Below are 27,510 nucleotides of genomic sequence, written 5' to 3'. Positions count from 1 at the left end.
CCGATCTATGGTATCGGTTGCAGTTCATTAAAATATTGAGATTTTCTCTACAAGAGCACCCTCAGGCCTGGACCTCAATCACTGCCCACCCCCTCCCCCACACCATATTTATCATTTGCTTTTCAGGACAGATGGCCTTTTAGTCCAGGCCTGGGCAGGGCTTATTTTGGGGGCTGATGTTTTTAGCAGAGCTTCCAATCACTTGTGAAAATGTCGTGGAAACAGAGGTGGATGTTGCTGAGCCTTCCTGGCCTGTTGGCTGTGGAACTGCAGCTGACATAAATGGCTTAGCTGCTGCAGCTAGCCTTGTGGTGCCCTTAGAAACAGATGACTCCTCTGGGCCAAAGTCACCCCAAGCCAGAATACACAGCCTGGCCAGCAAAGCAAGGGTTGGCTTTCAGTCCCCACTTGTCCCTTGACCATGCACCTTTGTGTGCAGTGTACAACCTGTGCAACTACATGCAACAGCTCTGTGGTTTGGGCCATGTCTGTTTCCACCACCAGCAGAATGGGAAGGCAACTGCCAGGGCCTGGCCTGGTTAGCAGGGCTGTGTGGAAGGCTCACAGTACCTCTCTCTCCTCTTCCTCACAGAGATCCCCCAGTGTGCTGGCTGTAACCAGCACATCCTGGACAAGTTCATCCTGAAGGTCCTGGACAGACACTGGCACAGCTCCTGCCTCAAGTGTGCAGACTGCCAGATGCAGCTGGCGGACAGGTGCTTCTCCAGGGCCGGGAGCGTCTACTGCAAGGAGGACTTCTTCAAGTAAGTCAGAATAGTCCCTGTCGTGGCCCTGGCCTGTCTCTGCCTCTCCCCATGCAGTGAGGGAGAAGTTTGCAGTGGGGTAGGCCAGGGAGGGTGGAGAGTCCACTCTGGGAGGGGCAGGTAAGTCCTGGAGCTGAGAGGATGCCCCTTGTTGAGCTCCCCCTTCTGATCAGTGGCCCATCACTGCCAGAGGTCCAGCCTCTAGGCCTCATTTGATCTCTGCATGGGGCAGGGGTGAGGAGCCAGAGGCTTTGGGCCATATTTCTCCAGGGTGGTTGACAAAGGAGTCCTGCAGATCTCCTTTGCTGCTCCAAAGAGCAACAGAAAGAGTTGCTCTTTCTTTCTGTCCTGATATATTAGCACTTCAGGGCATGTGGTCGTAACATTACCACAACTTTCAGAGCAGGTGCTTTTAGGTTCGTGTCCACATCTAGAAGCATCTCCGTGGCTGTGTTTGCACAGCCTGCTTCAAGGGCCTTTGAGGCTTGCAAGAGTTGCTTCTGGCAGGAGGCACAGCCAGGCTCAGTCAGTGTTGTCACTTTATATGGAAACATGATCAAGAAAGAGGCAGTTTCGTGTGATGGTTGAGTCCGGACTCTGCCTGAATTTGAACGCACTTATTGGCGGTGTGCTCTTGGGAAGGTTGCTTAACTTCTCTGTGCCTCAGTTTGTTTATCTGTAAAATGAGGCTCACAGTAATAGTCCCTACTTCAGGAGGTTTTTATTAACTTTAAATAAGTCTATTTATGCATCACGTCCTCGGGACAGTGCCTGACACTATTAGCTCTTAAGACTGTGAGATTTTTCATTCTGGGGTGGGGTTCATCAAAAACCTCCTGTTGGAGCTTTGGGTCAGGGTGAGAAGACCTCCTGGAAGGTGTTTTCCATGGCATTTAGTCCTCGACTTCTCCCCCAGAATCTATTACCCAAGGCACTGATGTGGGTGCCTTAGCCGATGTGGCGCAGCTGGCAACAAGCAAAGCCAAGAGCAGGAGGTGGGGGTCAGGGATCAGTGACGCTGAGCCCTGTGTTCAGTCACACTAGCCTGGGTGGCCCAGGGGCTGCCAGGCAGGCTCGCGAAGGCCTGAGCACACTCAGCCCAGATAACCAAGCCCCATAGAGGCACCTCATGCTAAAGCTGTGTATTCGGGAGATGGGGGTTGAGGGGAGTAATGGGGAGGAATGTGAGTGCTGGATACAGAACACAATTTCTCCCACATCTTCCCAAAGGTTTCACTACAGAGAATAAGTGATTTGAATATCTGAGGATGCTCACATTTCTTTTTTTTTTTTTTTTTTTTTTTTTTGAGACGGAGTCTCGCTCTGTCGCCCAGGCTGGAGTGCAGTGGCCGGATCTCAGCTCACTGCAAGCTCCGCCTCCCGGGTTTACGCCATTCTCCTGCCTCGGCCTCCCGAGTAGCTGGGACTCACATTTCTTTAGTGCAATGAGTTGAAGAGCACATTAAAGATCTTGGTAACTACTGCGTGCGGCTGCCTCCCTGGCTGTGTGCAGAGGATGCACTCACTGTCACCATGGTACTTGGCTCAGATATGTGCTGCTCCCTACGTGTGAGTGTGTGTGTGAGTGAGTGTGTGTGGGGCTGTGAGTGAATGTGTGTGAGTGTTGTGTGTGAGTGTGTGTTTACTATAGGAAGGCAGGGGCAGCAGGTGACACGGGCGCCCAGCAAGTCCTTCATGTTTGGGTGGAAGGACAGGCCTCTGGTCCTCCCTCTGAGCTTTTTGTGTACTGCTCTTCTTTCTCACAATCTTCCTGTTGCTTTCCCACCTCTCACCCTCCTCTAGTTTCCTTTTTTCTGGCATTCATGCAATTCCATTCCCTCTAGCCACATCCTTTCTCAGTGGGCAACAGGAGTTTGCCTTTGTTTTCCTCCCTCTATGATGTAATGGCCAAGCACCACAGCAGCTGTTCCGGGACCCTGGGGGGGGTGAATTTCACTGTGTGTGTGTGTGTGTGTGTGTGTGTGTGTGTGCGCGCGCGCGCGCACGTGGGCGTTGTGCACCCGGGTGCATATGTGAACATAATGTGTGTGTGAAGAGGGCAGGAGGAGGCAGGTGGGAGGGCCTGGCCTTGGGGTCGGGTGAGCTGCCCTGCTTCTGTGATGAGGTGTGTGCAGGTGTGTGTGCCTGCACCTTTGGGAAGCCAAGAGGTCATGCCTCCGCTTGCCCATCTCGGGGCAGGGTAGGTGCTGGAATGTCCGAGTCAGACCTCAGGGCCCACCAGTTTCTGACTGGTGCAGCGTGGCAGCTGAGGGAAGCCTGTGGGGTACGAGCAAAGCCTGTCAGGGCCACTGACCCAGGGCTTCATCGCCAGAGGGCCGCCTTGCACCCCCAGTGTTTCCTCAGGTCCCTGTCTGATTTTTGGACCCTGAGCAGCTGGCTCTGGGTTTGGAAAGGGAGGGTGGAGAGGAAGGTGGTGGCAGCGCAGGTGTGTGGTTGGGTTTGGGAGAAGTAATGACCAGGAAAGAGGGTCTCCCTATAGACTCAGGAAGCGCCCACAGCGTGTGCTGAGGAGGGATCCCCACGGGCCCATGAGCCAAAGGCCCAAGACCAGAAATAACAAGAACAGTTCCTCACCTGGGCCGTTGCCCCTGCCTCCACTGCCCCACGCCCTGGCCCTCTTTTGGATACTTTTGGGGCCTTACTCAGCAGAAACCTTCTGGCTGGTCCCTCCACTCACCTCCCTGTAGTGTGCAAGCCTTCCCACCCGGTGAGCCTTCCCACCCGGTGAGCCTTCCCACCCGGTGAGCCTTCCGCCAGGTGAGCCTTCCACCCCACAGCCCAAGCCCAGGCCTGCCCCTGCCCTGTATATGCCACAGAGCCTGCCAGAGGCATTGGCACATCAGAGCCTCATACTGGCGCTCCCTTCCAGTCCTAGCCCACTGCTTTCCTCAGGTACCTGACGCCCACCAGGCAGGACGCCCCATTCCCAGGCATGCTTGGTGGGCTGCCGCCTCCACACGCCAGCCCAGGCAGTGCATGTACTCCAGGGACGGTGCCCACCCTCCAGGACTCCCATCCTTCCAGGGCCCTCAGAGTCCAGCTCTGCAGCAGGCGGGATCCCCAGTGCAGCCATCGGTTCCTGTCTGTCCCCTCTGCCGGGTGACCCAGCACAGGATGCTTCGGTTTGCCCATTTCTCGTGTGCTTGGTTTATCTTCCTTGTTGGCTTAAGGAAAAGGCCTGTGACTCATTTTTCTGGCCCCTGCGTAAGCCGCTGGCTCTGCACTTTGCCATAGGCCATTGCTGGGTTTGATGCTGCAACAAGTAAATTACCCAGTGAATTTACACGAGCTTTGGTGACCAGTTTCTTCTGTATCTTGAAAGGCGTCTTTGAGTGAGGGAGGCCCAGGCTGCTTGCGAATGCTCAGGCCCATCATTCAGCCACGGTGATTTCCCTTGTTCCTGGCACTGCTCTGCTTCATGAAATGACCTACTCCCAGGGCTGGGTCCTTCTGTAATGCAGGGGAGCTGGCCACAGATTTAGTGCTGAGTTTGGGCCACTGACTCTGTGACGGGGTGCTGTGAGGAGGGGAGTTCAAAGCTGAAGTGATTCTCCTTGCTGTCAATGGAGAGCCAACCCGAGGTGAAGACCAGGCGGCTCTGAAGTCCTCAGTGGATGGATTCATAACCCTCACCAAGCTCTTGGGGACCAGGGCTGTTTGGTACAGGAAGGCACAGCTGCAGGCCCCGTCCTAGGTACAGACAGGGAGGCACCAAGCTGTCCAGCATCTGAGTGGTCCCACCTCCCATCCCCAGGGGTCTTGGGACTTGCTGGCCACCTGGGGCTCTGGGGCAGCCTGCTCTTCATCCCATCTCATTAGACGTCAGCAGGCGTCTCTTTCAGAGGTCATGTGGGGGCACACACACAGTGGAGGTGCAGCAAGGACAGAGAACGTACTGGGGCAGGAGGGGGCAAGCAGTCCCTGGATCCCCAGGTCCCTCCCTGCTCTCACCCTCGGCTACAGAAGTCACATCTGTGGCCACCTTGTGAGAGGGATAGCAGGTGCCACATACTTGAATTTGCCCATCAGACCTCAGAGGCTCTTAGCTGTGGGGTTTGGAAGACACCTGGTCAGAGTTAGAGAGAGTCCCTTTTCCACACTCCTTGAAGAAAAAGAAAAAAGGAAAAGTATGTCCTTTCTGGAACCTCCTCCTAGCCCTGTTCAGAGGCGGGGGCAGGGCTCACTGGTCCCCTGATTAGCACTGTGGTCCTAAGTTCCTGGATCAATACTTTAATCTATTTGCCCATAACAAGGAAGACGGCCACTGCTTTGCACAACTCCAGGGGGCATCCTCCTGTCATATTCTACGTGAAGTTCTGCAGATCAATACAGAGATGTGGAGAGTACCCGAGGGAGGTGGGTAGTACCTTGTCATATCTCAAAAGTGGAAGGAGGCTGGGAGGTCAGGACTTCCCCAGCCTTCCTCCTGGGCATGTGGCGATGCTGGTAACTGGCAGCAGGGGGCGGTGTTGGTGTGGACACAGAGGAGGCAAGAAGGATTGTTGGGAAGTTGTACTCTGTGGTGGTTGCATTTTTCTTTGGGGGCTGTTAAGCTCTATCTTGCTTGGTAACATTGACTGATTTTTGCTGTCGTTTGTTGCTTTGCTGCTTGTGTCCTTGGCTGTCCTTTCTCCAAACGAAATAAAATTCTGAGGCCCAAGAAGAAAGGCATTGAGTTGACTGAGGCAGCACAGTGGGGCTGCGATTTGTTCTGAGTTCAGTGGGGGCTTCAAGCATCAGGAGAGCCCAGCCCTGGTGCGGAGGGTGTCCCAAGGCCTGTTATAATTTGAGTCCCAAGCTGTGGGGCAATGACTCCTCGTGTTGCATTTGCTAAGCAGGTCCTCTCCAGACCATGTGTCCAGCATGTCATGGGTCCTTCCCATGTCTCCTCAAAAAGGACCCAGGGCCCAGAGAGAGTAGGGATCTGGGAGTGGGGCTTCTGGCTCACCTTGCTGTCACCAGGTGGGTCCCGGAAGGAGCCAGGCAGCTCTCTTCCTCTGGAGCACAGCACAGACCGCCAGGTCCTCTGCTCTCGGAGCTGGGTTGAAGTGCTCCCTGTCGGCAGCCAGCTGGGTGCCCCTAGGCAAGTTTCTTTGCATCTCTGAGCATCTCTGTCCTCTTCGCAGTGCCTCAGAGCCCTGGCACCCAGGAGCATTTCTCAAAGGGAGTGATTTTGTCAGCAGAGGGGTTTGGTGAACCCAAAAAGAGCTCAGTTGAATTCCTGTCCTATCTTTCATTAGCAGTTTGTCTGCACAGGTAACTAGGTCTTTCTGAGCCTCATTCCTTTGTCTGCGGAGAGGAGCTCACGCTAACCCACCGAGCTAGGAAGAAGACGTGTGTGACCCGGGTCCAGCAGAATGCGAGGTGCTTTGTAAACACTGCCGGGTTTCAGGCCCTGCTGTGTGGCCCCTTGACCCGCAGCCCTGCAGGGTCAGAGGTCATCAGAGTTCCCTCAGGGTGGGGCCTGCACTGGCCTCTCCTGGTCTCCCCTGTACCAGCCTTGAAAGCTGCCCATGGAGATGACTCTTAACTGCCTGGAGCTCCTCAGAGAGAGGTGGGGTAGCCTCTGGCAGAACGGGGTGGGCCGTGGTCCATGGGAGAAACCTGCCGTGTGGATCTCTGTGGAGAGTTGAGAAACAAACCATTATGGAGTGGAAACAAACACAGCTGTGGAACCGAAGCGAGGGCAACGTTCCTACACGTTTGGAAGGTCAAGGGCAAGCCAAGGACAATCCAGGCTTGTGGGGGGCTTCAATCTGTGCCCCCAGCCACTGGGGCTCCGTATTTCCATCTGCCTGTCAGAGGGGTGTGGAGCGACTCTCGGGTGTTCTGAGGGTGCTGCCACTCCAGAAGGTTGCTGTCTAAAACGTCATGCTTCTCAGGGGTCTCCCTGCCCCTGAGGCCCTCACGAGGCAGGCAGGCAGAGATGGGTGCGCCGGGGGCTCGCTGATGGAGGCCGCTGTGTCACAGGGGAGCTGTGCGGCTGCTGGGCCAGGCCAGGCTCTCCCTCTGCTCCCCGTGGTGCCCCTCCCCCAGCCTGCCAGTCTGCAGGCCGTGGGTGGGCTGTCCGCCAAGGGCAGGTAGGCAGCGTCCTTGGGAGCCCGGGAGCTGCTCCCATTTATCCCTGCAGTCCAGAACAGCGCATTTCCGCCTGGCCTGGCTGCAGGGTGGTTGTGCTGGCTGCAGACAGGGCTTCACTGGTGACCTCAGCCCAGTCACTCTGGTGACCAGGGCCTCTGCTCTTCATCTGGCAGGGGGCAGCTGCCCACAGGACATCGGCTAATATAGGGAAAAACAGGCTCGACCTCTCTGCGGGGTGGGCTTCATGGAGAGCAGGTTTGGGGTTTGAGTCCAGTGTGAACTTGGGGTGTTAGACATCACCAAGCCTCGTTTTCCATCTCTAAAGGGGGAAGAAAAATACTGACTTTTCTGAGTGACTGTGAGGACTGAGTCAGAGGCCACAAGGAAGTGCTCAGTCCATTCTTAGGAAGGTCAGGAGGGGCGTCTAGACGGTGCCCCACGTAGGGAGGAGGAAAGAAGACAGCAGGAGGGCCTGGGACCAGGCTGGCAAGGACGGGGTGCTGAGGTTGCTGGCCAGGCTGTGTCAGTGGTAGTGGTGGTCAGGGCATTGAACAAAGGCCCACCCTTCAGTGAGGAGCCGGCCTGCGTTTTCCTCACGGGATGTTCTCCCTCCCTGTGTGGTCCAGAGCTGTGGGCAGGAACCTCAGCCCTCAGCGCTCACATCACAGAGCGGGGTCAGCGCTGGCGGGAGGAGCCAGCCTGTGCCTGGGTGGCTTTCCACTGTCTCAAGCTTTCTCATGCCCTGTTGCCCCAGAAAGAGGCAGCTTCAGTTCTAGGGTTGGTTGTAGAGTCAGTGTGGAGTCAGACTTTTGCTGAGCCACTTATTGTTTCTGATAACCACACACCTGCCAGGTCATGCAGGCACGATCGTGCGTACACACACACACATGCACACACATGCATACACGCACACACACGCATACATGCACACACATGCACACACATGCATACACACATATGCATGCATGCACACACGTGCACACACGCATACACGCACACACAGGCACACACACATACGCATACACATACACGCATACACGCACACATGCACACACACATACACATACACGCATACACGCACACACACACATGCACACACACATACACATGCATACATGCACATACACATACACACATACACACACATGCATACCCACACATGCACACACACATGCACACACACAGTGCTCTAGCAGAATGTGCTTAAGGAACGCACAGGGGTGGGTCTCTTTGATGTGTGACTTTCCATAATTTCTGAATAGTTTATAGTCTAATTTCCTCGCTAAGCAAATTAAACCTTTTAAGGTAACGATCAGATGGTCCGGATAGTGGCTGTGCGTGTGGACATTTGAAAGATTCAAACACACTGGTGGGACCAGGCCCACAGTCATTTGTGCCGGCCTGTAATCAAGGCAGAAGCAATTACTTAGCCCCGAAGCTCCCCCAGGGACTGAGGCCGTAAATCAGGAGGTGATGAGTCGGAGGAGGACTGTCTGCCCACCCCAGAGCGTGCAGTTCAGCTGCAATCGCCTGGGCCACCCTCCCCGAGTGGGGCCTGGGGTGAGGGCCTCCTGACATCTGTGGAAGCCACATCTCAGGGACTTTCTGGCTTAGAGGAATCTGTCTGGAGTCACCTAGCTGCAAATTAACCTGGGGATCAGATGCACCTGGGCTGTGGAAATGGGGTCCCCAGCGGGATCTGGGTGACGTGGGAGTGGAAGTTGTGGCCAGCCCTCTTTTGGCCCAGGCACTGCACAGCAGCCAGAGGCAGCTGCCTTCCCGCTGTTGCTGAAGCTCGGCCTCCTCTCCTCACCCTCCTCTCCTCACCCTCCTCTCCTCACCCTCCTCTCCTCACCCCTACCCTGGCCATTCAGGTGCCACGCCAGGGTTCCCCACTCCAAAAGGCCCTCTCTGGCCATTCCTGCAGCCTCTGTGCCTTCAGGCCCCTGTCTTTGGGTCTCTGCACCACTGGAACTTCGCTAATTGAGGTCCTCTCCCCTCCTTCCCTCCTCAGCCCGTCTGTCCCTTCCCTCCACCCATCTGGTCACGTTGTCCCCGTTGCCTCCTGGCTGGGCATTCAAGGGCCCATGATCTGGCTCAGCCTTATTCCCTGCTGGTCCTCTGGCCAAGGTCACACCAGGGCCCATTAGAGCCAGTGTCTAGTTTGTCACTCTGGTCCCCGGAGGCCTTTGCGTCTGTGGAAGCCCCACTCTGAGAAGCCATGGGCTTCTTCACAGGGCTGGTCTCTGCTGGGCATTGTGGGTGAGACAGCAGGTCAGCCTGGGGGCCGCTCTCCCACACAGCTATTCCAGTTCCTGCGGGTGTCTGCCATGCCCCGTTTGGAGAATGACGCCCTCAGTCTTGAGGGACTTTGGGACTCTGACAATTGATGAGTGACCTGCAGATGCCCAGGTGGGCTAAGAGCATAGGTGACAGGATTTCTGTAGGAGTGCTCTGTGCCACCGCTGCATTGGGCCCTCCGTGGGGGTGGAAAGCATGGGTTCCGGGCCCAGAAGCAGGAGTCGAGGGTGGCTGTTCTCTCAGTAAGCACCTCCAGTGCATTTCCCGCACAGGAGAGTTTGGTCACAGCTGAGTTAGCAGCTTGGCAGAGGCTGATTGGCCTGTAGTGAGAAGGGCAGATGAGGTGCTGCGGGAAGTAAGGGAGACGAGGGAGAGTGACCTTGGGCCAGGCAGCTGACTGCTCCAAGCCTGTGGCTGTCAGAAAGAAGGGAATACTAATCCCTACCTACAAGGGCAGGTGTGTGGTTTGAATGAGATGCCTCGCATGAAGTTGCCTGGTGCATATGACATGCTCCGTGCTTGTTTACAAAAGCACAGCTGGAGGTCTGCACTCTTCTAGAAGGGATTCAGGTCCTGCATGTCCCGTTGCCTCTTCAAGCAAATCTGTCCCCAGCAGGGAAGGAGAGGACTTGAGGCCAAATGAAAGGGAGAGCTGGGCTCTCACCCGCTTCCTGCTGTGGATGGAGCTGTGTGATCTTGGGCAAGTCACTGCTTGTCTCTGGGGCCCCGTTTCCTCCTCTGTGAAATTAGGGCCTTGGACTAGGTCACTGGTTTTAAAGCTTTTCCAGCAGCATTCATCTCAACATGATAATATCGAATATTCTTTTTGTTTTTTTGAGAAGGAGTCTCGCTCTGTTGCCCAAACCGGAGTGCAGTGGCGCGATCTCCGCTCACTGCAAGCTCCGCCTCCTGGGTTCGCCATTCTCCTGCCTCAGCCTCCCGAGTAGCTGGAACTACAGGCGCCCGCCACCACGCCCGGCTAATTTTTTGTATCTTTAGTAGAGACCGGATTTCACCGTGTTAGCCAGGATGGTCTCAATCTCCTGACCTCGTGATCCACCTGCCTTGGCCTCCCAAAGTGCTGGGATTACAGGCATGAGCCACTGTGTCCGGCCTCGAATATGCTTTAAAAATAAAAACATTGGATTAAAATCCTGATAAAAAGCAGATTGCTGTTCCCGTGGGCTGGGGAGGTATATGTGTGGTTGTGTGCGTGTAACATGGGGGCGGAGGCTGTAAGATTCTCTGGTGTCAGGCCCTCTCCAAATAGGACGCCCATCTGTGTCTGGAGAAGGCTGCCCATTCTGGGGCAGAACTTTGTGTGCCCATGATATGGCTGTGGCCTTAGAGTGGGCGGTGATATATGTTGGAAATATTGGTACATACAGTAACAGTAAATATCAGCAACTTTCCTGTCAAGTGTGGTGATAGATAAAAGAAATACATGTAGAGAAGTGTCAGCTGGGAAAAAAATATATGGCCAGCAGTAAATCACCGCCAAGCAATTAAAGCATAAAATCAACTCGTGCAGTATTTTGTTTCCTCAGGGCGGTGCACCGTTCCGTGGCAGCCCCACATGCGGGAGGCTGACATGGGGCCTGGGCTGGCCCCCCCGCCGACTGCCTTCAATAGCCAAGAGTAAGGGAGACATTCCAGAGGAGAGGCACTGAGTTCAAATCCCAGCTCCACCGTTTGTCTGTGAGGTCTAGGGCGGTTACTAACCCTCTCTGATCTTCAGTGTCCTCATGTCCAAATGAAGAACAGGCCTTCAAGCATTCCGCAGGACTGGGTCACTCACTGATTGATTCCTCAGACATGCACTGAACATATATCCTGGGCCAGGCCCTGGATTCAGTAGTGAACAAGACAGATAAAGACCCTGCTGTTGTAGAACCTTCTAGAGAGGGGGAGAGATGGTCAGCAAGCAATAAGTGCACAGCGCATCTACTGAGGTGAGTGCTGTGGAACAGGCAAGGAAGTGCTGAGGGGAGGGGTCCAGGGGTGTCCCCCTGAGCAGGTGACATTTCAGGGGACCACTGCAGGAAATGCAGGAGTGAGCATTCCTGCAGGAAATGCAGGTACCTGGGGGGAGAGTATCCCAGCAGGGAAGCAGTGCCCGGCCCCAGGAGGAGGTGGAGTAGAGTGGGCAGTGGAGGAGGGAAGCTGGAAAGGCGATGGGGCCGGGATGCTATAGTGGCTTGGAGGCCATTAGGGGGCCTGTGGCTTTGACCCTGAGTGAGGTGGAAGCCACTGGAAGATTTGAGCAGGGGAGGGCGTGGGTGTGACTCAGGCCCACTGTGGCAACCACGTGCAGAAGCGCCTGTGGGGGCCTGGGCAGAGGAAGCTGGGAGACTGTTAGGAGACAGCTGTAGCTGCTGGCTGACGGCAGCCTGAGCTAGGGAGGGCCGTGCGGGTGTGAGAAGTGGTCTCCAACATGAGATAATTTTGAGTAGAAGCCAGGCGTGGTAGTTCACTTTTATTGTCTCACCTACGCAGAAGGCTGAGACAGGAGGATCTCTTGAGCCCAGGAACTCAAGCTTGCAGCGAGCTGTGATTGCACCACTGCACTCCAGCCTGGGCAACAGGGCGAGACCCTGTCTCCAAATAATAATAATAATACTAGTAATAATAATAGTAATAATATTATTATTATTATTTTGAGTAGAGTCAACAGGATTTGCTGACAGATCAGATGGGGATGAACCCCCAAAGGTTTTGGCCTGAACCATGGGAAGTAGGTGGGGAGGTGCATTCGACTCCCGGCCCCGAGGCACCATCAGCCCAGTGGGCAAGGGCTGCTTTTCTGGCTCTGTGGATGCCCGTGCTGGGGTGGGGCAGGCACAGGGCTGAGAGACAGCAGCTTCCAGGGTGTGTGGGGAGGGACAGGTGGGATCACTCTGGGGTCTGCTGGGTAAGGAGGGAAGCGAGGGACGGTGACAAGCCCAGGGGGAAAGGCAGTCCCTGGGTCATGTGAGTCAGTATCCTGGGGAGCTGGAAGAATGGCGGGGATCCCACGGTGGGAGGGTTAGAAGTGGCCCCTGGAGCTGTGGCAGTTGCTGGTAACAAGGTCTGGGGGAGTGAGCAGTGGAGGGAGGGTGGAGGCCACAGCCTTCAGATCAAAGAATCGAGAGGGAGGGCCCAAAAGGATGGTCTGTGTGGGGACTGCAGTCACCAAGGGTGTGGTGGGAGTGAGGGTGAGCCTGAGCTAAAGTCACCCAGGCAGGAGCAAGTGGAGCAGGGTGGCAGTGCGGCCACAGGGCGGGTGCTGGGGCTGAGGGCTGCGGGCTGCGGGCTGCGGGCTGCGGGCTGGAGGTGAGGGTCAGATGAGATCATATGTGCAGGGCCTGCTCTGCGCAGGACACAGGTTGGTGCTAGAAGAATGGCAGCTGCCTTTATCACCAGTGTTGCAGTGACCCACTTGTGGTACATCATGTGGGTCTGCTCAGAGGTCAGAACTTATCAGGAATGTGCCAGACAGCCAGGGTGTCGGATTTATGCGCCCCTGGTTCTAGAAGGCTTGGTGCCTGCGGGGCCTGCCTGCTGCCCCCTTTCTACAGGGTCCAGACCCTCAAGCGGGTCCTGCACTGGTGAGCGGCCCAGCCAGGCGGTCGGAAACAGCAGGGGTGCACAAGTCAACAGCAGCAGGAGCTCAGGCAGAGCTCAGGTGCAGAGGCTGGGACCCGGCACACAAGACCTGGTCCTCTCCTGGGGTCAAGAGCAGCCCGTGAGAGTCAGCCGAGAAGTCTCAGCTCTTCTCTGCCCACACCTGGGCCAGCAGAGTATGTGGAAGGTGGACAGTGGGCCAGTTACGTGTATTGGGGTTAACACACAAGGGGGTGAGGGCTCCCCTGGCCAGCCCAGCACTGCAGGGCTGGGGGCCTCATGCATGGGGCTCAGAGCTGCAGGAGGGGGACAGGCGTCTCCTTGAGCTCCAGCCTAGGTCAGGGCGCCAGGGCCGGGTCTGCCGCCCTTGATGCCCACCGCATGCCCGCTGTGTTGTGTCAGAAGCACCGACTGCAAACCCCGGTTCTCTTGCTCGTTGCCCGTGGGAGCTGAGGGTCGGCACCTCGCCTCTCTGAGCCTCAGTTCTCATCTGTTAAAAGGTGTCACGGTACCCACCTTTCAGGCTGGGAGCTCAGGAGACAGTCATGGAGGCAGTGTGACAGCGACAGCAAGTGGGATGCAAAGTCCTGTGGTTTAGTAAACCACGGGCCTCATTTCAACCCGGGACTTAATGCCCTTCTTAGAAAAGCTTACGGCTGGGCACAGTGGCTCACACCTGTGATTCCAGTGCTTTGGGGGCCAAGGTGGGAGGATCACTTGAGACCAGGAACTCGAGGCCAGCCTCGGCAACACAGTAGGACCCAATCACTACAAAAAAAAGTCTTAAAAGATGAACTGGGCATGGTGGCGTGTGCCTGCGATCCTAGCTGCTCAGGAGGCTGAAGTGGGAAGACAGGGAGTTCAACTGCAGTGAGATATGACTGTGGACTGCACTCCAGTGTGGGCAACGAGTGAGATCCCCTCACCCCTAAAGAAAAGAGCTTAAAACTGCTGCTCCGCTCTGAGAAGCACAGCTACCTGCCTTCACTGAAATATATCTCAGGCTGAGATTTGGGGTGGGAGAGCAGCTCGGTTGATCTTCTGCAGGAAGGTGCAGCTTGTCCATATCGGCTCAACCACGCCGCCAGTCCATTCTTAAGGAACCGCCGACCAGGACTGATGATGTATTTTAGCTTTGAGCTTTTGGGGGTTATCCTACCAACAGATAGTCCATTGGGAAGAAAACAGTCCCAGGAATTAACAGATCAGAGTGTTCACACTGGTGAATCTTTTTCTAACAATGAGCGTGAAGGTAGCAGAAGCTGGTGTGTTTCCAGATGGTTCTTCTAACCAAACTAATTTTTCACTGTTGACAAGCGAGCAAGGGTTGCACCGAAGGCTGAGGCTTGGCCATCTAGTGTTCCATGCAGAATGGTTTCCCATAAGCATTCCTTTTATTCACTATTCTGTCCTGGGTGTGCCTCAACCATGAGACAGGAGAGCCTCTGGTACTAGCTGCTGTAGTGGTGCCCTTCATCCAGGGCGGTTAAAGGAGTCTTGGACCTTTCTTTCTCTGGGATTCCTGCCCAGCACCTTCCTACAGAGATGACTTTAAAAGGAAAAAAAAAAAAAAAGGAAAAACACACCATCCCAAGAAGCCTGGCATTCCTGAATCCTCCTTCCCTGCCAGGTGCCTGTCACCTGTCTTCACTGCCTCCTTTTCCCTGTCATGCTCATCAGCTATGGCTTCTGTCCAAGAGGACGAAAATTTCCACTGCAGGCTGGTTTGAGGTCTTGATTTATGTAAGAATCTTGCACAGCACTGCTAATGTAAATTTCAGTTTTTTTCCCTCTAGGATAAACACTTACCAAAATACGCAACTTTTCTTTTTTGGTGGGAAGAGAGATGTCCTGTGATTTCTACCCATTTTCTGAGGCCTGTGGAAATAAACCTTTCTGTACTTAAAGTTCTACCAAAAATAGAATAAAGTTAATATCAAACTTTAAAAAAAGAAAAGAAAAGAGCTGCCGTTATGGAGAGCCAAGCCTCCCCTGACTACTCAGGCCCATGCTTTAAGAAGCAGTTTGTTCGTTCATTCATTTATTCATTCATTCATTCATTCACTGGGTCTTTGTGGCTTGCCTACTATGTGCTGGGCAGGGATAAAAGAATTTCCAGTGGTGGTGGTTACAGGAGGAAAATAATATGAGCCATTAGCAAGTCCTTCCTTGCATTTTCTCTGTGGTTTTGGATCAGCTCCAGCCGCTCTCCCGGTTGGCCGGCGGGACTGGGCAGCAGGCTTATCTTTCCGAAGGGTGAGGCCAGTGCTCTCGATGCCCCCGCGTGGGTGCCCAGTGGGCGGTATTAAGGGGTGCTGCCTGGAAAAGCCCTCGGGAGCCCTCTTCCTTGGCTGGAGTCCAGCCCTTCTCTCTTCACCCCCAGCGCCCTTCATGTTTGGTCCAGTTGGTTAGACAGCTGGTTCTCTGTGTAGCAGCTGGGTTCACAGTTTTACCTCGTGTGGGGCAGGGAATTCTAGCCATGACTGCCTGTTGCAGGACAAGTCATGTGACCTGCCAGGCCTTGGCCTTCTTACCTGTGACTCTGGCTATTCTAAGATCTGGGAATAGGCACAGTGTCTCCATCACAGGCACACTCTTGTAGGATGCCCTGTATTCTAGATCCACTGGCTCCGACTGGAGATGAGGTGGAGGGTGCCCTGCAGGGCTGGGCTGGGCTGGGGGAGCCTTGTGGGCCAAGGGGGTGCATGCGGCTCCCTCGGCGAGGGTCCCGCTGGCTGTGCTCCAGGGGAAAAGGTAATGAGGAGCCACTTCTACTTCCCTTTGGTATAAATCCCACAATCAGGAAAATTGCTTCAATTGCTAAAAAACGCTGGTGGGGAAGTCCATTTATTTTTCATTTTTCTTGTGCACTTGCCACCCTCATGCATGAATCACTGTCGGTATGCAGATTAAATTTATACCCCCGTTATCTTTCATGTCTCTAGTGCGCTGGTGTCAACTGGGCCTCTGGTGACTGAAAGCCCTGCCTGCTTTTTAGTGGGACAGTGTGGCCCCTGTGGAGGAGGCTGCTGAAGGCTCTTCCCTCTGTCCCAGGGTCTCCTCTCAGCCCTCCTCTCCTTGGGTCTCTGGTTAGGACACATTCTCCAGATTTGGGTGGTTTATTGGGAGGGTTTGCAACAAGCATGATGAAGGCCTTGTTTCATTTTAATTAATTAATTTAGAGACAGGGTCTCACTCTGTTGCCCAGGCTGGAAGGCAGTGGCATGATCTCGGCTCACTGTAGCCTCAACCTCACTGGGCTCGGGTGATCCTCCCGTCTAAGCCTTCCAGGTAGCTGGGACTACAGGTGCACACCAGCACACCTGGCTAATTTTTTGTATTTTTTGTAGAGGCAGGGATTCACCATGTTGCCCAGGCTGGGCTCAAGTGATCCTCCTGCCTCAGCCTCCCAAAGTGCTGGGCTTGCAGGCATGCTTTAAGAAGCACCGCATCTGGTGCCTTGTTTCATTTTAGTACCTGCTTTGCAAACTGGCCTGGATTGGATATCAAATATATAGGCCTTTTGAAAACACTCTCTAGTAACACGTGTGTAGGCTTCCTCTTTGTCTCTCACACACACACACACACACACACACACACACACACACACACACACACTAGATCTAGGTGCCTGCCAGCCTTCCTCTTTGATCCAGGTGATGTGGTTACGCAGCAGTTGTGGAGGGCCTGGTTCTCACCTGTGTTCTGGGAGGTCCAGAACCGTCCAGAGCCGACTGTGTGCTTTGTTCTCCATCCTCACACTCGGCCATCTCCATGCACATCCTCTGCAAGTATGGTGCTTTATCTGCTGATTTATTTATTCAACAAATATTAACTCTACTTTCCTGGGTCCTGAATCCCTTTGAGAATCTGATAAAAGCCCAGGTCCCCTCCTGAGGCACAATTTTGAACAACTTAGCAGGTGGTTGACAGGCCTATCCTGACCCTCAGGTAGAGAACTCCTGCTCTAAAGGGGCCCCATCTCCCTGAAAACCAAGGAATTCAGAAGCCTGGGGTCCTCCCAAGTCACGTATCAGTCCCTCACACCCCAACACCCTTCTTATACCCATCTCAGAAGAGTGTCCCTGAAGTACGCTCTGGGTCTTTCGGGATTACCCACGCAGACTTAGAGAACCCCCACTTTTCTCTAGGATGCCGTGTCCCTGGTGGGGGGCATCTGAGGCTGCAGCTGGCCATGCCTGTTCTGGGCCCCTGTAGCCCCCTCAGCAGGTATCATTACTGCATAAGAGACCCATCATTCTGCATTAATCTGGGATTCATCATGATAGCCATGACCATAATTAATTTATTTGGTATTAATGTGGATGAAATATGTACTGTCCTTTCAGGGGAAATCAGGCTGCCTATAAGCATTAGTTAAAAGGACCATTAAAATCAAACCTTCCCCAGATCCATTAGGCGAAGTCTTTCATCCTGAAGAAGATAAAGTTCTGCTGTGTGAAATGTCATGAATAATTAGGTTGATTGCTGTTTTAAACTCTGCCCTTGCTTCCCCAATGCCTCCTGCCTCCCTCCTGAAGCAGGGAAGGCTCACCTGCAGCCACGCACCCTCCTTCACTGTCCCCGTCGGCCCCCAAATTTCCCTTGTCTCCTGTGACTGCTGCTGCGCCTCTGTTGATCTCTGTGATCAGAATGGGGAAAGGGAGCGGAAACAACCCCGCTGGACTATACTTTCAGTGTGTCCGTTTCTCCTTCCTTCCCGGCCTTGGCAGGGGCCGGCCGCCTTGGTAGAAGCTGCCTTGGTGGCAGTGGGTGGCCTCCTCTTCAGTGTTGTTCTGGAAAGGTGCTGACCAAGGAGAAGTCTGAAGCGGCGTTTTCCAAACTGCAATCTGCAGACTCCTTGTCCCGAATGCTGCAGGGGCTGAAAGGTGCAGCTTTCTGGGCCCTTCCCAAACCACCATGCCCCAGGCTGTGCGTGCATAGGAAGGGGATGGAGGCAGGCTCAGAGGGCTTTGTGTGTGCAGAATGGAGGTGAGGGGAGAAATGGAGGCAAAGGAGAGAGAAGAGCTGTTAGGAGAGCCTTGCTCTGCTGACAAAGTGCGTTTTCTCCGCAGCGTGCTGTCCCCTGGCCAGGCAGGGCCTCCTCCCTGGGAGCGTGTGAGAAGGTGTTGCTGGGTGCTTTATACACACCCGCCTGTGGCACACACAGTTCCCTGTGAGGATATCCTCTGGGATCAACCATAAGGGCGAGGAAGCCGGGAGGTGCAGGGGGAGACAGACTGCTTTGAGGGACTTAGAAAGTGCACCTGGTGCGCCTGTGAATTGATGGGTGTTAATCGGACAGCCGGAACCGGGGGCATCAGCTTTGGAAAAGGTACCTGAGGGAGTCTCTAGTTCTCATCAGCCCCTTCTTTGGTGGTTGAAGAGTTCCAGGCACAAAGCAATGAAGCTAGATAGAGGCAGAGAGGACCAGACGGTAAGCTCTGGCTGGCTGGGGGGTGAGGCTCATGGAGTCCCAGAATGGTGGGGTAGGAGGGAGGCGGCTCCAGGAAGTTGGGGGAAGCCAGATGCCCCACTCCCTGTGTGCCCTAATCCTTTCCTGCTGCCCTGACAGGCGATTCGGCACCAAATGCACAGCCTGCCAGCAGGGTATCCCCCCGACCCAGGTGGTCCGCAAGGCCCAGGACTTTGTCTACCACCTGCACTGCTTTGCTTGCATCATCTGCAACCGGCAGCTGGCCACGGGGGACGAGTTCTACCTCATGGAGGACGGGCGGCTGGTGTGCAAGGAAGACTATGAGACGGCCAAGCAGAACGGTAAGCAGCGTGGCGCCGCAAGGTCCCCTCTCCAGGCCTTTGTTCGGGCCACACCCTCTGCCTGAGGTGCCCTTCTCATGGCATCCCACCTGCGCATCCCTCAGAGCCCTACTCATGCACCGCCACCTCTGAGAAGCATCCCAGATCTCCACACTGAGAGTTAATGCTGAACACCTCCCCGGCCGTTAGCACTCGCCGGCTGCATGGAAGTGCTCATCCAGCCGTGGTTCCTGAGAGCCTGCCTGTCTCCGTGGTAGGCTCAGAAGCAGCCAAGAACCTGGATGTTACCATGGTGGCGGCCTCCTCCCCTGGGTGGGGGCTGGGGTGCTGAGGGGCGGCTGGGAGCTTGGTCTGTATTGGACATGTGGGGCTGCCACTTAGTTTTGCACATCAGGGTGCACATGGACCTCTCAGCAGGCCCTGCCTCAAAGGCCGTCGGTGAGAGCCCAGCACTGGCCTCTGTACACTTCACACATCTTGTATTTCAGTTAATTGTGTTCTGTTCCCCTCTCAGACTGTGGGCTCCTCCAGGGCAGGGGCTCCTGGTGTTTCTGCAGCAAGTGCCCGGTGAGTGCCAAATGAAGAGGCAGGACGCATGCCAGATTCAGGGAGGCTCCATCTCAGCAATACAGCTCCCTCCACCCACTTCAATATAGCCCCCCTCTCGCTTCACCACAACTACTCCAGGGCCACTGCCCATGGTGGCAGCAGGAGCTCTGCATGGTGGAGGCTGAAGTCAGGTCCCTCATTTAGCAGCCACCCCTGGAAAGGCCTGGCTTGGCCTGGCAGCAGCAGCTCTCACCCTGCATGCCATGGTCTTGGGCAGCCCGGGGACTTTCCAGGATAGAGCCCAGAACAACACATTCCTCATGCTCCCCTCGCAAGGCCGAGCTGGACACTTTTATTCCTGCAGCCCCACCTCTGGCCTCTCACTCCCAGATGCACCCACATGGCCGTGGGGTCAGGTCCAGGCTCTGAATTTGGGATTTGGCCAAACCCAACATGATAATCTCAGATGTGTGAACACACAAGACATCGAGTTCCTTGGCCTTTGACTAGAATTTTGATCAACTCAGGGTGTTACTGTGCAAAAATGACTCTTGTTGACAGCTCTGGGCTTGAGGAGAAAAAAATTTAGCAACAATTTTATGTATCTCCTTCTAGATCTTTTCTGGGCCCACACACATATGTTATACAGATCTGATCAATAATGGAGAAATTGGTTTTTTGTTCAATAAACATAGTATAAAATAAGGGGGTTGTGGTGGTGAGGAAGCAGAGGGGATTCATGAGGGTCCTTTAGGTGAGCCAGCTGGAGCTGGGCTTGGCTTTGGTCCACGGCAGGAGTGGGCAGGGCTTCCTGTCTCTTTGAGGACCTCCCCTTCCACCACCCCCACAGCTCTGGCCTTTCAGGGTGGACAGAGGCCTTTGACCTCCTTCCTCCAGAGACCTGGGGCCTCTGCAAACCCATCCCAAGGCTCTGTGCCTGTAGGTACTAATCTGCTCTTAAAACTCACTCCATGCTACTGCCTTGAAGTCAATTGTGATGTCACGGGAGATTAGGGCACTTTGTCAGGGATGAACCATCACAGCAGATGGACTCAGAGATACCAAGACACCTTTGGAAGTCTGGTGCCATTCATCAGAGATACTAAGATGGCATGACCTCCCCGGCCTGCAGCTGGTTCTCCTCATCAGAGGCCTCATTTGGACTCTGAGCACTCTCAGCTCAGCATCTCCTGATATTGTGGGTGGTTCAAGAGATGAGAGAAACAAATGTTGATTGGTCAGAATCTGGCTGGGGAGGTGGGAATGACATTGTGGTGTTCACAGTTTTATTGATGAATATTTGCACCACAGCAGACCTCTGCAAGACGGTGGGAAGATGCTGAACTTGCTGTCAGAAGCTGGCTGGGCATCCCCCCACACAGGGAGATCTCCTGGCAAGTTGTAGAACTGGCTGACCCTCGGTTTCTCAGCTGTCTATGGGGGATCATAGCATCTGCCACGTAGGGCTGTTTTCCTGAGGTTTAAATAGGATGAGGCTTGTGAAATGTGATGTGAAATGAGTGAGACCAACGTGGAAGAGAAGTGCAAACAGGGAGGCGAGGTGTGCTTGAGGTTTTAAAGCAGCTGAATGTTACACAGTATTTCTGACCTGTTCCCCAGGTCCCTCCCCCGACCCCACCTTGGCTGTCGGCAAGGCAGGGCTCCTCTGTCCTGGGCAATCGGTGATCCTTGGAGCAGCGGGGACTTCTGTCCGCTGCAGAATGCCTGGCTGTCTTTTCAGGTTGTTTTAATTCCTCCTTGCTACTCTCAGCCCTCCTGCAGGCTTACAGTTCCCTCCCATTAGCTAAACAAAGGATCTCAGAGCAGTTACTTGCAGCTTAGTGTGAATGATTTTGTTCACTTGTGCTGTCTCCCTGGATATTTGCATTTTCAATATAATGAGGTTGCATTTTATGCCAGGGACAAGTTCTAGGAGACCCTGCATCATTCAAAACTAACCTATTTTAAGACTAATTTTCCCATAGGAATTAATGTAGTGTGTGTGTGGTGGGGGTGGTATATTCTGAGAGCACATAAATCCATAACCAGTGAAGTGTATCTTTACTTTAATGCTACTTTTTATTTTCTCAGCATTATCTTGAATACCTTGCAGAACGCTCTCTCCTAAATTAACAGCCCAGGGTATCATGGGCTCCCTTGGCCTTCCTCATAGCGTTTTATCACATTTAACTTCCGTACCAAAGTTATTGATTTTTGGGTACATTTTTCAGCACGAGCACTGCCACTGCTACTTAATGAATACTTGGATGACATTGTTATAGGATATAAAAAAGATTTTAAATTATAATAACAGTGAATGTTAAAATAACAGCATATTAGTCCCCATCATCGCAAGAAGAAAGTCCTGTGCGTGAGTAGCAGGGCCGAACCAGCGGGCCACCAACCAGGATGACGGTCTATCCCAGCGGCGCTGCCATCTGGCTGTGGCGAAAAGAATTTAATTTCCCAGGCCAAGCTATTTTGAAATTAAGTGATTCTCAAGGAATTAAAACATTTTTGGTGATTGCATTATTTCACAGTTTTTAATATAAAGACTATATACAAGTGCACTATTTCCCATTTGCATAATTCAAAGTTGCATCAGACACTCCCGTGTAGACTATAAATATGCACAGAAGGGACTGACTCCTCAGAATTAAAAGGAAGGCATTTTGGAGGTTCCCCTTTGTCTTTTGGAATGACTCTCTAAGTAGTGTCATCTCTGCGGCAGGGGCTTCAGGGAGGGAGTTGGGCCACAGCAGTTCTGGGATGACAGTGGCCACGTAAGAGAAGAAAACAGCCCACGGAGAAGGGAAGGCACGGGCGTGTCCCCCTCACTGTGTGCACGCATGTCCTGGCCGCACAGCTGCTTCATTCCTCTAGTGCCTCCCAAGACCAGGGCAGGCTGTGTTGCCCTCTGGGCTTCCAAGGGGGAGGTGAGTTACTGGTCCAAGTCACTCACTCAGCAAGAACATTGAAGCCAGGTCTGCTGACTCCAGGGAGAGCCTTGTACACTGTGAGGACCGAATGCATATAAAGTCCTTAGTCAACACCAGCACATGGTAGGTGCTAACACATGTTGGCTATTATTGTTTCTAAGAGAGGGTTTTCTTAAAAGAAAGGAGAAAAGACAGAGAGGAAGTCAGGAATGGCACAGAGACACTTTCAGGAGCACACAGGGGAGCAAGCACAGGGAGCAGAGCTGCCCTGGCCAGCTGCTGACTTTATTCTTTGTGTCCTCCAGGGGCACTGTGGAGAAAAGGGCAGTAAGCCTTAGTGCTGGGAGAAGAAACAAACCTTTCCGCTCATCTGTGCTTCTGAACACACCCATGTGCCTCTCTCTCTACCTTACTTTGAATGCAACAAACCAGACTTTAAGAGGAACTTTAGCTTGTTCACTCAAAATCTGTAGAGGCCTTTGTGTTGATCAATGTGTTGCCCAGAACATTCCTTAGACTAGTTTTTTCAAAAAATTTTGACTACGATCCACGGTAAAACTCATTTGACATTTCATCTCACTACATACATTCATACAATAAAATCTAAAGGTTAATGAAATGATCTTGCCATTCCATTCCATTCTCTTCATCTGATTTCCTCTTTTAGTTTTGGTCCACTAAGTTGACTTTACAGCCCACGAGTGGGTTCTGACCCATAGCTTAGAAACCTGCTTAGACACTATTGGGTGTGCAAGCTCACCCCTGGCTGTGAGCCCAGCAACGCCAGGGCCAAGGTGACATGGCTGTGGGGAAATGGGAGACTCCCCATGAGAGAGAGAGGAAGGTGTTTGGGGCGGCTTGAAACACAGACTTCAGCCTGGCTGTTCACCTTCACAGCTCTGGCAAGAACTCACGAGGATGTGCGAGCAGAGTGGTTGTCATGACAGGGACATGTGTGGAATTGGTGCATTCATTCAGTCTGATGAGACTTCTACGCAGCTGGGCTGGCAGGGGAGGGGAGGAGCAGGGAGCTGAGCAGAGAAAGGACTGCGGTCCTTACTTTCCAGTGGCTTGGGAAGGCCTGTGGTGCAGAAGCCGGTGCCATGAGATTGGGGACCTCTCCACTCTGATGTCCCCTGTGCCTCGCACTGCCCTGCCTACAGCAGGCCGGCTTAGGTGCAGAAAGGATGGAAGGAGGGTGGGGGAGGAGGCGCAGCTGCTGCAGATAGGCCGAAGCCAGTAAGCAGTGGTTTTTCCTTGCAGATGACTCAGAGGCCGGAGCTAAGCGGCCCCGGACCACCATCACAGCCAAGCAGCTGGAGACATTAAAGAATGCGTACAAGAACTCCCCCAAGCCTGCCCGGCACGTGAGGGAGCAGCTGTCCTCAGAGACAGGCCTGGACATGAGGGTCGTACAGGTGAGATGCCAGCACTCCTGTGCCCTCCGGGGATCCCAGGCCCGGGATGGGGTGGAAGGTGTCCTGAGTGACATCAGTTCACTGGTGGTTGGGCTCAGGGCCTGACCCCAGGGCTTTTGCCAGAACTGAAGAGTTCTGAGGCCCACCTGGGGAGAGGGGGTGGGGCTCACGGCACTCCCGGACCTGCGCTCCATTCAGGCTTCAATCTGCTTCCAGCCGCCTGCCTTGGGGGTCCCGGGGGCTTTGGGTTCGTGGTGGACGCCCCTGAGTGTGTCCCTTGTGCTTGTGTGGCAGGTTTGGTTTCAGAACAGAAGGGCCAAAGAGAAGCGCCTGAAGAAGGATGCAGGGCGGCACCGCTGGGGGCAGTTCTATAAGAGCGTCAAGAGAAGCCGGGGCGGCAGCAAGCAGGAGAAGGAGAGCTCTGCAGAGGACTGTGGGGTTAGTGACAGTGAGCTGAGCTTCCGAGGTGAGCAGGGCTGGAGGGGCCTGGCCAGGGCCTTAGGAAAGTCCCCTGGGAATCTATAATCCCTGGCACTCAGGAGGGATCTTTCTTGAGGCCTTGGCAACTGCCTCCCAAACACAGGCTTTTCCTTAAGACTTGCAGTGAAGGGTGGGGGAAATGGTAGTGGCCCTTTACCATGGGACAGGAGTAGGAAACAAGATTGCTGAGGTCTGGAAGCTGGGATGGGCCAGGCCTCGTCCTGTGGCCCCAAGGCCTCCCCTCCCCTCCTGCTGACTGGGGCCTCCTTCATCAGTCCACACAGCTATGAACAGAGGACCGGGTCCCAGCCTTGTGCCCCTAGCCCCTCTCCCATCTTTGTCCCCTTTGCTGGGACACTGGCCTACTCCGATGATCCCCTAGAGCCACCCCTTCCTCCAGTCATGGTGGTGGAGAGGACATGCTCTGCAGGCCCTTTTTCCTGGGAAATCAGTGTTGTGAGTGCATGTGAGATGGGGAACTGGCTTCACTTCCGAACTCCCTTCCCCCACCACTCACTTCATTCTGTCCCCTGCACACAAGCTTTGCAGCATGCGCTATATTCAAATTCGTGCATCAGCAAAATCGCAAATTACTGCATGTTGTGAATCCTCAGGTTGTTTGCAAAGAATCACAACTGTTTTCAGTTACTGAGTTCCCAAATGTGGAAGGTCTTCTGCGGAGGGGGGAAGGGAAGAGTACTCCACCGGCGATCAGAGACCTGGTTTCCAGTGCAGCTCTGTCAAATCGATTCACTTCTCTTGAGCCCCAGTATTCCCATGGGGAATACCCCATCTTTGCCCCTCTCACTGCGTTGTGGGGATCAATGAACACAACCGACTATAGATGGGCTTGGGGAAAGCCTGGCACATCTGTATACCTGGAAGGCATGATTGTTTCCACAAGGAGCCTGCGGCTCCCGCAGAGGGCCCTGGTCATGTGGGATGACAGGTAAAGGCAAAAGGCTAACTCAAGGCCATTTGACAGTGGAGTGGAGCCTTCATCTTCCTGTTCCCTTTAAAGAGCATGAGCTCCCCTCACCATGTTTTTTCTAAGGGGAATGGGGGGCAGGCCTCAGAAGGGATGGGGTGTTGAAGTCTAGTCTGGGGAGGCCTTATTTAGGGATTGGTGCGTAGGAAATAGAAAAAGAAGTTTGTGGGACAGAGGATGGAACAAGTTGCCTGCCAGGACCACAATGCCCTGGGGGGACTGTAGTTCAGCCCAGAGGTCAGCTGAGCCCTAGAGGGCAGCCTCCTCTCAGAATACAGGGGCTGTGGGGCCTTGGGGACCGCTCATGGGACTAATGCTCACTTTCTAGGCTTCTTGGCAGGATTAGGAAAGTCACTTAATCTCATCTGGGCTGTTGAAGTCAACACCTAGAACATACTGGATGGTTAAGCTCATTTCTGTTGGATGCAGGTGGGTCCCTGGGCTGACCTATCATTGGTCTCTCTGGGAATAATTACCCAAAGACTAAAACTGCTCACCTCTGTTGGAGAGATGAATTCTTTCAAGTGGCAAAGATTCCATTAGATTCCTTTAATGAAATTCTTCAAGAAACAAGAAGGTTCATTTGCCTTAATCAAGTCCAGTGAAGAGTTTATTGAATACAGACAGAAACCAAGTCCTCTGATATTGAACCTCTCTTCCAGATAGACCAGAGGATTTTGTACAGATGTCTAAGAGTGGTCCTCAGCTTCCCTGACCATACGGGCCTGCTTGCTTCCCAACCAACTAAACCAAGCCCTTTCTCAGCTTGAAAGCTTTCAGGGTAAATCTTGTCAGTATGTAGTTTCCATTTGTGATGTGGAGACATCTGACCCACCCAGTCTTAGGCATTCATCCTCCTCAGTGTAGCCAGAGTATTAGTACACGAGCCACAAGGGACCAGTGAGCTCACCAAACATTTGACCATCCTTCTGGGACCTGGGAATTTAGTCTTTGCAGGTGTTTCTTGTTTTTCTCCTTGGCCTGGGTTGGCCTCTGGATGTCAGGCTGCCACATTGGTGTGTCTGACCCATGCTTGGCTGCAAGGCAGCTGCCGTCCTTGGGTGTCTTTCTTGGTCACATGTATTCCTAGGTTGTGAAGAGCAGGGGACCATCAGAGTCCTGGCGGCTGACAATAAATCTCCGTTCTTTTGTCCACAGAGGATCAAATTCTCTCAGAACTTGGCCACACCAATAGGATTTATGGCAACGTGGGGGACGTTACAGGCGGACAGTTAATGAATGGGAGCTTCTCCATGGACGGGACAGGACAATCCTATCAGGACTTGAGGGATGGGAGCCCCTATGGAATCCCCCAGTCTCCATCCTCCATATCGTCCCTGCCATCCCACGCTCCTTTGCTCAATGGGCTGGATTACACGGTGGACAGTAATTTGGGCATCATTGCGCATGCAGGGCAGGGAGTAAGCCAGACGCTGAGAGCCATGGCTGGGGGACCCACCTCTGACATCTCCACAGGAAGCAGTGTAGGCTATCCCGACTTTCCAACTAGCCCAGCCTCTTGGCTCGATGAAATGGATCATCCTCCTTTTTAAACTTCTCTCCTCCCCACCCTACCTGCCATCCTGGCTTGAGAGAATATCTTCAAGGATCAAAAGAGACTTACCTTTTAAGGATCGAAAGTACGCCAATGTGAATTTCCATTATTTTCAATGGAAGTCCTCCGCTGATTCCTAGAAGGCTGTGAGACCACAGGGCATTGTTTTCCTGGGGAAGCAGTGGGAGAGCAGCCTCATCTCAGAACACAGCACAGGGGGTAATGGCCTAGAGCTCTAGGGACACTGGCTTGTTGGGTCTCTCCCCTCCTGTTCTGCTTAGGGGCTTGGCTGCTCAGTGCTTTGGTAGCACAAGGTGACTGTGATAGGCCCCCTTGGGCTTTGGGAACTTTGCTCCAACTGGTGTGTCTCATGCAATGCCTCCCAAAATACTGCTCTCATGAGAACTGAGATTCCTGAGGTAGAGGCCTCACAGCCCTTGAGTAAAATAAAAGTGATTTCTGGACCACCCATATTGAACCCTATATTTCAAAATGAAAAGATCAGTTATTAAAGGTTAGTGAACACTTTGATGGCCACAGTTTGATATTAAAAATATGCCTCCTCCTTTTTTTTTTTTGTTTGCTCTGAAGATATTCTTTCCTACAAACCAGAGAATATGAGTTTGTTTTGGTTTTTAAGTCCCATCTATATAATTGACTCTGATAGCAAGAGGTGGTTTTCATTGCAGGTGACTGAGGCTGAGCTGAGTAGCCCTGGACCACTGCTGCAGACTGCCTGATGAGTCCCCTTGGTGCAGTGTGCCTTCTTCAATTCCTTGTATCATTTATTCCACAAGACAGGCTGTGGGCCACAGAATGAGCAAAACTAAAATGTGGGGAGAACAGAATGACAATCAGTGAACAGTTATAGACACATTTGGATTCCAAACCTGCAGTCTGTTCGACCATATCGGCTGATGCCAGTCTTCCAGAGTTCCCCATCCCTTGTAGGGTGAAATATTTGGAGTCTGTTTTGAAGGAGTTGGTTTAGATGAGCTTGCAAGTCTACCCCTCTGCCCCCTTAATAATGAAA

At 53.5% G+C, this 27,510-nt stretch overlaps 1 protein-coding gene across 1 annotated transcript in view; it reads left to right on the top strand.

Moving 5' to 3' along the window:
• LHX4 (LIM homeobox 4) overlaps positions 1-26,944 on the top strand; it is a 44,457-nt gene extending 17,513 nt beyond the window's left edge. The window contains exons 2-6 of the mRNA XM_025397546.1: positions 593-764; positions 18,346-18,548; positions 23,300-23,454; positions 23,749-23,920; positions 26,081-26,944. Of these exons, the coding sequence (XP_025253331.1) occupies positions 593-764; positions 18,346-18,548; positions 23,300-23,454; positions 23,749-23,920; positions 26,081-26,475 (1,097 nt within the window). The 3' untranslated portion in view covers positions 26,476-26,944. The remainder of the gene's footprint in view (positions 1-592; positions 765-18,345; positions 18,549-23,299; positions 23,455-23,748; positions 23,921-26,080) is intronic.
• The last annotated feature ends 566 nt before the right edge of the window (positions 26,945-27,510 follow it).

This window comes from Theropithecus gelada, chromosome 1, assembly GCF_003255815.1.
Source record: "Theropithecus gelada isolate Dixy chromosome 1, Tgel_1.0, whole genome shotgun sequence".
NCBI classification, from domain to species: domain Eukaryota; kingdom Metazoa; phylum Chordata; class Mammalia; order Primates; family Cercopithecidae; genus Theropithecus; species Theropithecus gelada.
Note: the sequence above shows the minus strand (reverse complement) of the source record. Positions and strands in the feature narration are given on the sequence as shown.